Below are 13,263 nucleotides of genomic sequence, written 5' to 3' on the forward strand. Positions count from 1 at the left end.
CTGTGTATTGTTTTGTTGGATTGATAAAAGAAAAAAAAATCCCCCCCCCCAAAAAAATTGATTAAAAAAAAAAAGAGAATCGAATCTGAATCGCGATTCGTATTTGAATCGATTTTTTTCCCACACCCCTAATATATATATATATATATATATATATATATGGATGTATATGTATGTGTATATATATATATGTATGTATGTATGTATATATATATATATATATATATATATATATGGATGTATATGTATATATATATATATATGTATGTATGTATATATATATGTATGTATGTATATGTATGTATATATATATGTATGTATATATATGTATATATGTATGTATATATATGTATGTATATATATATATATGTATATATATACATGTATATATATATATATGTATGTATATATATATATGTATGTATATATATATATGTATGTATATATATGCATTTATGTATGTATATATATATGTATATATACATATATATTTATCCATCCATCCATTTTCTACCGCTTATTCCCTTTCGGGGTCACGGGGGGCGCTGGCGCCTATCTCAGCTACAATCGGGCGGAAGGCGGGGTACACCCTGGACAAGTCGCCATAAATGTGTATATATGGATATATGTGTATATATGTGTATATATGTCAGTGTGCATATATGTGTATATATATATTTATATATGTATATATATGAATATATATATAAATGTATATATATGAATATATATATATATGTATATATATATGTACGTATATATATATATATATATATATGTATATGTAAAATGTGTGTTTTATCTTTAACAAATATGTTTTACCTGCTACATGGCTTATTTGGGTACATTTATCCATAGTTTTGTTTGTAGTACTTACTAACAATTGTATTTTTCTTCAAGCACGTACCAGGATTGGCAACCATAAATCATGAAGCATTTAATATAATGTTAATAAAGCGTCTGTATTATTTTATAATCTAATTTGTGTTCATGGCAGAATTTATAATGTACAGAAAATTGTTTTTTCTCCAATAGACCCTGTATCTGCTAGTTACGCCCGTTTTCCGTCTCTACGCTTCCAGAACGTGCTAAGTAGCGCTGTTCGCTAGGGGGCGTGGCTTAGCGTCATTACGCAATAAGACAAGAACGTTACCACGTCAAGAAAATGTCGTAATCGATGCTCAGCTCGCGCTTAAAGACTTTAAAAAACATTTGGAGCCGTCCATTTTTCCCAAGTTTCGTCCGTGTAAGTTGCTGGGTGCCTGTGCCTGCTCGGTCTCTGTATGGGCCGCACACAAACGCGGAGGTTCCTTTGAGGAAGTGAAGAATGTGAAGAGGCGACGATGTGCTCCACGCAAAGCAACGCGGAGCTCCAGCCGACCGGTACGTAAAGCGCCTTGGCTTGCGGCTCTTTAGTCAGCAACCTCCCCGCCGCCCCAGACGCCTGGCACCGCGGGCCGATGATTCATGTCGTTGTTTTTGTTCCGCCGTCCCTGCGCAGCCTCCGACCCGGCGCTCATCCTGGAGCTGAAGACGCGGCGACCCCCGTCCCTGGAAGGCCGACCCGGGTGCGAGACCTGGAGCGTGGACTTTTCCCCCGACGGAGCCTGGTTCGCCTGGTCCATGGGACACGGCATCGTGTGGGTGGTCGCCTGGCCCCTCGACTCAGAGTACGTGCACCTGAAGCTCACGACGCATTCACGGAGCCTCGGACATTAGCCGCAGTCAAGTCTTTCTTTCTTAGTTTTTTTCGAAAATGAACATGAACACACTTACAGTATAATAAATCCCGCAATTTCATATAATTTCACATCACATCATGTCCGAAAAGGAGTAGGGAGAAGCATAGTTTATTTAATCCTACCCCTTTCCCACGTCAGAGCGCCCACAAATATATACATTCATCCACTGACCTCTTTCATAATAAAATGACATTCGTGAATGAGTAATACAACAGTTTTGTAATATGTAATTAATTAATTCAGTCATTATTAACATACTGAGATGAACAATATCTTATTTTCAATAAGGTTGAAAGTGTTTCTCATAATTCTTATTCTTTGTACTTTGTACGCACTATTAATTTGAACAGCCTCTTAAAGTGGATCATATCAATACAATGTTTAACTTCTTTACTTAATCCATTCCATAATTTAACTCCACATACTGATATGCTAAAAGGTTTTAAGTGTTGTACGTGCATACAAATGTTTTAAATTAGACTTTCTTCTAAGGTTATATTTCTCCTCTTTAGTTGAGAAGAATCGTTGTACATTCTTTGATAGCAGGTTATAATTTGCCTTGTACATAATTTTAGCTGTTTGCAATTTTACCAAATTATCTAGCTTTAATATTTTTGACTTAAAAAATAAAGGGTTTGTATGTTCTCTATATCCACCATTATGTATTATTGTAATTGATCTTTTTTGTAACACAATTAACGAATGTAGCGCACATTTGTAGTTGTTTCGAGAACTATCACAATGATTTCAAATATTCCTACAACGATGACTGTTTTTGATAATGATGTCGACCTCACAAAGAAGTGAAATGGAAATTTAAACATTGGTAAATGTGGCTTAAATGTTAAAAACAACAGTAAACATGTAAACATAAAATTATGTGCACTTGCACATAATTTTCAGTGAGTCACAGATTCCTATATTAGAGGAAAATTGCTTCTCGCTTAGTCGCTGTAGTTCAGGGGTGTCCACAGTGTAGCCCGCAGCTAATTGTTTAGTGGCCTGCCACACATTCTGGAAATGCTATTCCAAAAATAAAAAATAAAAAACACTTAAAAAAAAGTGGGAAGAGGTGAAATCTAACGGGGAAAAGTTGCAATGTTGACACAAAGCTGCCATGCAGGCTGTTTGTTTTTCTTTTATCTTTCTTTATTTTGCTTTTATTGCCAATGCAAAAAAAAAATAAAAAATTATAATGAATTATTGACCTATTCAAGGCTCCAATTACTTCAAATACCGTATTTCCTTGAATTGCCGCAGGGCATATAGTATGCGCCAGCCTTGAATTACTGCCGGGTCAAACTCGCTTCGCAAAATAATTAGCACATGCTTAGTATTACCGCCAGGTCAAACTCGTAAAGTCAAGAGTGACACTTCCCCTGTCATCATTTTCAAAATGGAGGAGGTTGCTTTCAATACTGGTAGTTTGAAATCGCATAAAGGGAAGAAGATTAAGAGCTATTCAGTAAGATTTAAGGTCCAAGCTTACATCGCACTCAAATTTTTACTGCATGCCTTTGGTAAGCACCGGAGTGAGAAGAGGTATTAAAATAATTAGCGCATGCTTACTTTTACCGCATGCCTTTGGTAAGTGCAGGAGTGAGAAGAGGTTTTGAATTAATATGCGCCCCGGCGGCAATTCAAGGAAATACGGTATTTCACTTTATAATGTTTTATGTGGAAAATATTATGTGCATATATTGTGTGGTTGCCATATTAAAGCTGTGTTTTCGTTGACAAAAGAGCATGAAACAAACAAAATAATTGTTAAAACGTAAAATCGACAGATATATCTGAAGTTGATCTCGTAACTTAAGTCTTGAAAGTAAAACAAATAATAAAAAAATGTATCACTTTATGAGTGGGGGACCTTTTGGATCCCAAAGATATTTAGTGGGATTTTATTTATTTTTTCACTGTGATTACTCAGAAATAATAATACATTTAAATCAATGGTGTCCTGCATTATTGATCTTTTTAGGGCTCCAATTAATTCACATCAAACATTGCTTTCTGAATGTTTTGGGCAATGGGGGAAATACTGCATATTTCAGTTTTACTATAAAAAACAAAGTTGTCTTTGACTGAAAAGGCATAAAACCTTTTTTTTTTTAACTTTATATCCACCTGAAGTTGATATAGAGATTTACTGTAAGCGTTACATAAAAAATTAAAATAATAACTTGACTTATTTTTAACATGTTAATGACGAAAACCCTCTATGGTCCCTGGGAGTCCTAAAGGTAAAAAAAAAAAAAGAATCCATATATTTTGTTATGGTTTGAAAACAAAAAATATCAAAACGGCCCCCGCTTGGTTTAATTTTTGTGTGTGGCCCACAGTGGAAAAAGTTTGGACACCCCTGCTGTAGATGCTAGTATTACGCTTGAAATTAAAAAATATAATGGCATTAACGAGTATTTACTTCAAAAAACAAAACATATGAACATGTTTAACACACTGGGGACATTATTTATTTTGTTTGCTTGAATTTAATCATCGATGTTGACCCATTTTAAAGGCCTTTTGATCAGATAATGTACCAGGTTTAAATTATAGAAAAAAAAAACGCACCCTTATCCATCCATCCATCCATTTTCTACCGCTTGTCCGTTTTTGGAGTCGCGGGGGTTGCTGGAGCCTACCTCAGCGGCATTAGGGTGTTAATCAAAATGTATACCAATTGAAAACTGTCACATCATTTGATCAACACGATTTCAAAGCAGGGGTCGGGAACCTTTTTGGCTGAGAGAGCCATGAAAGACAAATATTTTAAAATGTATTTCTCTGAGGAACATAATTTTTTTTATAACACTGAATACAACTAAATGCGTGCATTTTTTGAGTATAATAAGTCTCTTATTCTTTTTAATAACATTGTTATTCATTGTTATTCTGAAGCTAACCAATAATAAATAAAATACTTCTTACCATTAATGCGACTTCCTGAACAGGTGCGGTAGTTAAAGTTAAAGTACCAATGATTGTCACACACACACTAGGTGTGGTGAAATTTTTCTTCTGCATTTAACCCATCCCCTTGATCACCCCCTGGGAAGTGAGGGGAGCAGTGGGCAGCAGCGGTGCCACGCCTGGGAATCATTTATGGTGATTTAACCCCCAATTCCAGCCCTTAAAAACCGATGGATGAATTAAAATGCATGAGAATATTTTATATTTGCGATTACCAGCGGAATTATTCATTACTTATCATGTTAAGCAATGTCAGCTAAGATTTATCTGAGAGCCAGATGCAGTCATCAAAAGAGCCACATCTGGGTCGAGGGCCATAGGTTCCCTACCCCTGCTTCAAAGGGTTAAAATAACATTTAGAAAAATCGTGTTTGGTATTTTTGTGTAGGGAAGAAGTTGATTGGGTAGTTTGAAACAGAAAAACAAGTCCAAACTGTGTTCATGCTCTTTGAAAATGAAAAACTTACTGTTTATGTCCTGATTGGCTTTGAAGAATTTGTCAAATAACCTCCAATGTATTGTAAACCTGTGAAAAAATTGGACATTTTAATTTTAATCTTTCAATTTTTGTAAAACCAACTTTTCTTACTTGTTGGTATATGTTTTTATGTTAAGGATCTGCATGATTCCTGAAATGTTTAAATCAAACCATCCAGTCATAGCAGAGGTATTTACGAAACAAGCCGTTTGGAATTTGAGTAGCTAGTGACGCATTTGGCACTAGTTACTCTACGTCGGCGGCTATCTCCTGGTATGGTAAAGTTTTACCCCAAAAGATTTTCGCGAGTCCACCGTTGTAGTCCGACGCTGTAGTCAATAAGCGCCTTAATTTTCTCTGTCCTGTTATTGTGGGACAGACTTGCTCGTACATGCACATGCATCTTCTGCTTTTTCCATTTGTAATACAAAGTTGGGTATAGTTCAAAGTTATAGTATCTGTCAGTAGACTTGCTATGGAAGCACTAAAAACTACAACACAGCGGATGGGGAGAAGACGCAGTCATAGCGTAGCCATGTAAATAAGACCGCCCACAAAATTGCACATCCTGAAGAGACTGTCAGAAAGCGGTTTGAAGACAGCGTGTCAAAAATAATCTGCAGAATTATAAACAAAGAACTGCCATTAAATTACATTGTAGACCACAAGGAAGGGGTTTAAATTTGGGGTAAAAATCATAGTATGAAAATCCATATATACCGTAATTTTCGGACTATAAGTCGCAGTTTTTTTCAGTTTGTCCGGGGGTGCAACTTATACTCAGGAGCAATTTATGTGTGAGATTATTAACACATTACCGTAAAATATCAAATAATATTATTTACCTCATTCACGTAAGAGACTAGACGTATAAGAGTTCATGGAATTTATCGATTAGGAGTGACAGATTGTTTGGTAAACGTATAGCATGTTCTATATGTTATAGTTATTTGAATGACTCTTACCATAATATGTTATGTTAACATACCAGGCACCTTCTCAGTTGGTTATTTATGTCTCATATAACGTACACTTATTCAGCCTGTTGTTCACTATTCTTTATTTTAAATTGCCTTTCAAATGTCTTTTCTTGGTGTTGGGTTTTATCAAATAAATTTCCCCCAAAATTGCGACTTATACTCATACTTGCCAACCTTGAGACCTCCGATTTCGGGAGGTGGGGGGGCTTGGTCTCGGGTGGGCCGGAGGCTTGGTTGGGGTGGGGGCCTGGTTAAGAGGGGCGGAGTATAATTCACCAACTCAGTATTTCATATATATTTCATATATATATATGTATGTATGTATGTATGTGTATATATGTGTATATATATATATGTATATATATGTATGTATGTATATATATATGTATGTATGTATGTATATATATATGTATGTATGAAATACTTGACTTTCAGTGAATTCTAGCTAAATATATTTATTCTATTACATATATAAATAAAATAAATAGTTGAATTTCAGACGGCACCTATCAAATACACAGTTATAAAAACACAGTTGTTCTACTAACTGTACTGTGCTTGCTGGTTACTGAAAAAACAACAACACTTAACTTTCACTATTCGGCAGGTGCGACCTATACACCGAAAAATACGGTAATAGGGTACACAACAAAAATGATGGCCATTACTACAACAACAAATTTACACAAAGGACAAAAAAGTCAGCATTTGTCCACTGAGTGTAACAAAATCATCCTACAACAACTTAATAGCCTTACCCCGATAGATGGTTTTGACTCAACATGCTCAGAGTGTGGAAATAATGAATTATTATGTAAACGTGACAATGTGAGCTAGTGTAAAAAAAAGACATACAAAAATGTCCTAAAAATTGAGATTAATGATATCTTACTTTCCATCTATTCTGGGTCGTCCCCACAGAGAATGTCAAGACGGGGGTGTGGATCGAGGAGACAAGAGCTTCAGCTGTGGCCATCCAGTTTGGGGACTCGCTTTCGGACCCAGACCTCCAAAGGCGAGCGCAGCCTGGACAGGCTGTGCTAAACCGGCACCAAAAGGGAACAACAGTTTACTTCTGGCCACAGGCTTGGAAAACGGCGTGATCAAAATCTGGAACGTTCTCACAGGTGATGAGTGCTCGCCTCCCGTTGATGACATCATGTTGCGGTTTAACCGTCTTTTCCTCTTTTACGTCGATCAGGCGTCGCCGTGTTTGACCTCCACGGCCACGAAGGCGTCGTTCGACACCTTGCGTTTCCCCGGAACGGGACGCTGACGCTCGTCTCTTCTTCCCGGGACAAGACTTTGAGGATATGGGACCTGGCGCACAAAGGTACACAAAGCCTTTGCACTCTGCAATGCTACACAAGTGGAAAAAGAAGTGGAGCATTGTCATATAAAAGTCTTAAGGACTATATAAACTTTTGGCACTTCCCGTCAGTGTTCTTCTTCCGGTCATTTGTGTCATGTTTCCTGCGCAGGTAAGAAGGTTCATGTGCTGTTGGGTCATAAGGACTGGATCAGCTGCTGCAGCGTGTCGCCAGACTGCAGCATGATAGCCACGGTGGGCCGGTTTGACAGAGTGAGTGTCGTAAGCCATCACTTAGAAAATGCCGCAGGAAGATAACGGTTACCGTCGTTTGGTTTGCATCTCCCTCAGATGGTGTGCCTGTGGAGTCTGCGCTCATACACCTTCATCAGGAACCTAACGGGCGGTGACCACAAGACCCTGTACCTGCTCTCCTCCTGCGACTTCTCCCCTGACGGCGCCCTGTTGGCCACGGCGGCCTTCAGCGGCGCTAGCTGGTGGATCGACCTGTGGGATCCGTACACCGCCGAGAAACTGGCCACTCTGGTGTAAGGAAAAACCTCTTCCCCTGCTAGGTTTAAAGGCCTACTGAAACCCACTACTACCGACCACACAGTCTGATAGTTTATATATCAATGATGAAATCTTAACATTGCAACACATGCCAATACGGACGGTTTAGTTGACTAAATTGCAATTTTAAATTATCCTGCTGAAAACGTCGCGGTATGATGATGCGTATGATGACGCGTGCGCGTGAAGTCACGGATTCTAGCGGACATTTTGGTCAAGCACCGATCCTAGCTATAAGTCCTCTGCTTTAATCGCATAATTCCACAGTATTCTGGACATCTGTGTAGCTGAATCTTTTGCAATTTGCTCAATTAATAATGGAGACGTCAAAGAAGAAAGATGTAGGTGGGAAGCGGTGTATTGCGGCCGCCTATAGCAACACAAACACAGCCGGTGTTTCCTTATTTACATTCCCGAAATATGACGGTGAAGCTTTACTATGGAACAGAGAGGTCAAGCGAACATGGTTCCCTACCACATGTCAACCGGCAGGTTTGGGTGATAAAATGGTGGTAATAAGTCGGCTCCTACTGTAGACATGAGTGGAGAGCTTGCGTCGTTCCTCCTGCAGCTGCAGACTCTCTTGCCTCCTCCCACCGGCCGCCGCTGACCGTCGGATACTTCCACCGTGGAGAAAGAAGGAAAAAAAAAAAATTCTCAGCCTGGCCCGACCAGCTGCTTTCGCCTCGATGAGAAACGTGGCTTCCCTCGGAGACACTGGCGGTCACCACACCTGTGGCCACACGCCTCCGACTTTCAGGTTGTACAAGTACGACCATATAATCTCACTAAAACACTAGTAACACAATAAGCAGATAAAGGATTTTCCAGAATTATCCTAGTAAATTTGTCTAATAACATCTGAATCGCTCCCACTGCCCTAGTCTTTTTTTTTTCTAGTCCTTCACTCTTCCCTTTCCTCATCCACAAATCTTTCATCCTCGCTCAAAATCGTCGCTTTCTCGGTCCGAATCGCTCTTGCTGCTTGTGGCCATGATTATAAACGATGTGAGGAGCTCCACAACCCGTGACGTCACGCGCACATTGTCTGCTACTTCCGGTACAGGCAAGGCTTTTTTATTAACGACCGAAAGTTGCAAACTTTATCGTTGATGTAAATCCTTTCAGCAAAAATATGGCAATATCGCGAAATGATCAAGTATGACACATAGAATGGACCTGCTATCCCCGTTTAAATAAGAAAATCTCATTTCAGTAGGCCTTTAAGTCACAGGCATTACCGCCATCGAAAGCAGGACATGGCTGCAGCCAGCAGAGGTGCTATTGTGTAAAATCTCAATACAACATGTAAACCATGGGTAGCATTTTTGCGCTAAATACAATGGAGGAACAGTTTTGTTGTGATACCGCATGTTGTGTTTTGACAGCCCGCGGGCAGATTTTAATCTCATTTTAAAATGCTCGCTATCAGCGTACATCAGTCAACACTTGTCACATGACCTGACTTCTAACTCTTCCCGCAGAGACTACTTTGAGGGCTACGGGCAAAACCAGCTTTCTTCCATCCAGTTTTCACCAAACGGCTTGCACCTCTCCATCGTGACAGAAAAAAGGTGAGTCCGTCGTCACGGTAACGCTGGCTCTCACAGAGAAAGTGGGGGAGAAAAATGGCTGACTTGTCACATTCGCAGACCACTTTGCATCTGGGAGCCGGGCAAACCAGGCATGGTCATGCAGACCAGAGCTGACAGGGATTCTAATGGACTGTGCTGCAACTACCATCCACAAGGTGGGGTAGTCGCCACAGGGTAAGTAGTTTTTTTTTCTTAAACTTAAAACTGAGTTAAAGTGACGACATAATACAAACTCCGTTTCCATATGTGTTGGGAAAGTGTGTTAGATGTAAATATAAACGGAATACAATGATTTGCAAATAATTTTTAACCCATATTCAGTTGAGTATGCTACAAAGACAACATATTTGATGTTCAAACTGATAAACATTTTTTTTTTTGCAAATAATCATTAACTTTAGAATTTGATGCCAGCAACACGTGACAAAGAAGTTGGGAAAGGTGGCAATAAATACTGATAAAGTGGAGAAATGCTCATCAAACACTTATATGGAACATCCCACAGGTGTGCAGGCTAATTGGGAACAGGTGGGTGCCATGATTGGGTATAAAAGCAGCTTACATGAAATGCTAAGTAATTCACAAACAAGGATGGGGCGAGGGTCACCACTTTGTAAGCAAATTGTTGAATAGTTTTAGAACAACATTTCTCAAAGAGCTATTGCAAGGAATTTAGGGATTTTACCATCTACAGTCCGTAAAATCATCAAAAAGTTTAGAGAATTTGGAGAAATCACTGCACATAAGCAATGATGTTACGGACCTTTGATCCCTCAGGCGGCTCTGCATCAAAAACCGACATCAGTGTGTAAAGGAAATCACCACATGGGCTCAGGAACACTTTATAAAACCACTGTCAGTAACTACAGTTGGTCGCTACATCTGTAAGTGCAAGTTAAAACTACTATGCAAAGACAAACCCATTTATCAACAACATCCTGAAACATCGCCGGCTTGGCTGGGCCCGAGCTCATCTAAGATGGACTGATGCAAAGTGGAAAGGTGTTCTGTGGTCTGACGAGTCCACATTTCAAATTATATTTGGAAACAGAGGACGTGGTGTCCTCCAAAACAAAGAGGAAAATAACCATTCGGATTGTTATAGGCGCAAAGTTCAAAAGCCAGCATCTGTGATGGTATGGAGGTGTATTAGTGCCCAAGGCATGGGTAACTTACACATCTGTGAAGGCACCATTAATTCTGAATGGTCCATACAGTTTTTGGAACAACATATGTTGTCATCCAAGCAATGTTATCATGGACGCTCCTGCTTATTTCAGCAAGACAAGTGTTACAACAGCGTGGCTTCGTAATAAAAGAGTGTGGGTACTTTCCTGGCCCGCTTGCAGTCCAGACCTGTCTCCCATGGAAAATGTGTGGCGCCTTATGAAGCGTAAAATATGACAGCGGAGACCCCGGACTGTTGAACGACTGAAGCTCTACATAAAACAAGAATGGGAAAGAATTCCACTTTCAAAGCTTCAACAATTAGTTTCCTCAGTTCCCAAACGTTTATTGAGTGTTGTTAAAAGAAAAGGTGATGTAACACAGTGGTGAACATGCCCTTTCCCAACTACTTTGGCACGTGTTGCAGCATGAAATTCCAAGTTAATTATTTGCAACAAAAAAAAAGTTTGAGTTTGAACATCAAATATGTTGTCTTTGTAGTGCATTCAATTGAATATGGGTTGAAAAGGATTTGCAAATCATTGTATTCTGTTTATATTTACATCTAACATAATTTCCGACCTCATATGGAAACAGGGTTTGTACATTTTTCAAAGCCCTATGTTTTCTAAATCTCTTTTCTACAAAATGTTTCGTTTATTAACATATATAGCACATTTAAAAAGAACCCAGGTGGCCAAAGTGCACGTGTTGTCACATTGTAACGTAGAATGATGGAAAAAAAAATCAATAGAAAAATATACCTTAAAAGCAGCACAAGATACATCACCTAAAAATACTAAAATGTAATAAAAACATTTAAAAAATTATAAAACAAGAAAGAAAATGACTAGGGTATCCTGCCCACCTGGATGTGAACGCCACAGAGTAAAACTGCTTTTAACTTCGATTTTAAGAGACTAAGAGGATCTAATATTTTTTTAATTTTAGGTGCCGCAATGAAAAAAAAATGTTTTTAAATTATAATGTATATTTTTCAAATAAATACAAATGACAAAATAAAGCATTAAAATGTTTATAAAATAAAATACATTTTTAAATATTAATATTTTTAAAAATGCTAAAAAAACATTGTATACAATAGTGATTTTGTATATTAATACATAAAATTATACAAAAACAAGTACATTTCTACTTTAAATGTGGAAAATAAAAAAATTACACAAAAAAGGGGAATATTGACATTCCAAATTTTCAGGACTAAAATGTCATACCAAGGACACAATAGTGTGTTTATTTTTATATAAAGGCCAAAAATATTTAAACAAATGCAAATATAGCAGCCTTGCTAGGAATAGAAATACAAATAGGGACAGCTTGGCGCAGTGGGAGAGTGGCCATGCGCAACCCGAGGGTCCATGGTTCAATCCCCACCTAGTACCAACCTCGTCACGTCCGTTGTGTCCTAAACAAGACACTTCACCCTTGCTCCTGATGGGTGCTGGTTAGCGCCTTGCATGGCAGCTCCCTCCATCAGCGTGTGAATAGGTAAATGTGGAAGTAGTGTCGAAGCGCTAAGGTAGAAAAGTGCTATACAAGTACAACCCATTTAATTATTTAGTTTTTATTTACTGCATTATACTGCAAGCTGTGCCTAATATTTAGTTTTTTCTAATTAAAGTTAATTGGAAACATGTATGATGCGGTGCAGTTATGCCACCTAAAACTTTCATATTAAAACATGACATGCATACGGGTACAAAGCCACTACGTACCAAACAGGACATTTTTGTATCTACATCGTGTTAAATACCTCACTGTCTATGTAAATCAAAACCGAGCATTATTTCGTACCAATTAGTGTCAGAGGTCAAGTGTGCTTGATATTTCTGACAACAAAACACATATGTTGTGCCAGGACCCGCGATGGCCATGTGCGGTTCTGGAAGGCGCCCCAAACCGTGCCCAACCTGCGCCACCTTTGCCGCTCCATCCTGCGCGACTCGGTGTCCACACACCAGATGGAGCCGCTGCCCCTCCCCAAGAGGATCCTGGAGTACCTCACATACCGCGACATCCCTGACTGCTTTACGGGCCGCCGAGCCGCATCAGACACAACTTGGCGGCAAACTTAAGAGAAAAATAGGAAGCCCTGCCTTTTTTAAGCAACACAGCAGGCCTCATTTACAGCTAGTGATTGTTTAACTGCCTCATGTTGAAAATGTTTAATTTGTTAGATTTTAATGGAGCCTGTCGTTTGATTGGTTGAGACATTCCCACACTAAAGTTTTATTGCACTAGTAAGTCACTGTTAAATGATATATATTCTTAAATATATATAATACTGCTGCTAATTTATTTTGTATATAAGAAACTTGTTTCTAATGTTCCACCTCTGATCTCATGCACCACTACTGCACCTGCATGCTAACTGCTGCATAAACGAACCACAGGAAGTAGTTTTATTAAAAACCTTTACGCACAC

The 13,263-nt window shown here is 38.7% G+C and overlaps 1 protein-coding gene across 1 annotated transcript; it reads left to right on the top strand.

The window, feature by feature from the left end:
- Positions 1 to 1,112: 1,112 nt before the first annotated feature.
- Positions 1,113 to 13,262, top strand: wsb2 (WD repeat and SOCS box containing 2). Its single transcript, XM_061903135.1, has 9 exons — positions 1,113 to 1,383; positions 1,502 to 1,670; positions 7,095 to 7,300; positions 7,375 to 7,506; positions 7,655 to 7,755; positions 7,834 to 8,030; positions 9,540 to 9,629; positions 9,708 to 9,824; positions 12,697 to 13,262. Exons 1-9 carry the CDS (start codon positions 1,344 to 1,346, stop codon positions 12,911 to 12,913), a joined length of 1,269 nt encoding a protein of 422 aa, XP_061759119.1. The 5' UTR covers positions 1,113 to 1,343; the 3' UTR covers positions 12,914 to 13,262.
- The last annotated feature ends 1 nt before the right edge of the window (position 13,263 follows it).

The sequence above is a fragment of the Nerophis ophidion genome, linkage group LG01 (genome assembly GCF_033978795.1).
Source record: "Nerophis ophidion isolate RoL-2023_Sa linkage group LG01, RoL_Noph_v1.0, whole genome shotgun sequence".
NCBI lineage: Eukaryota > Metazoa > Chordata > Actinopteri > Syngnathiformes > Syngnathidae > Nerophis > Nerophis ophidion.

What these genes read in the sequence shown, in the direction of transcription:
- wsb2 (XM_061903135.1), top strand. Translation starts at nt 1,344, where the DNA reads ATGTGCTCCACGCAAAGCAACGCGGAGCTCCAGCCGACCG. An exon ending in CGCGGAGCTCCAGCCGACCG is followed by an intron (nt 1,384 to 1,501) that starts GTACGTAAAGCG and finishes GTCCCTGCGCAG; the next exon opens with CCTCCGACCCGGCGCTCATC. An exon ending in CGGTGGGCCGGTTTGACAGA is followed by an intron (nt 7,756 to 7,833) that starts GTGAGTGTCGTA and finishes CATCTCCCTCAG; the next exon opens with ATGGTGTGCCTGTGGAGTCT.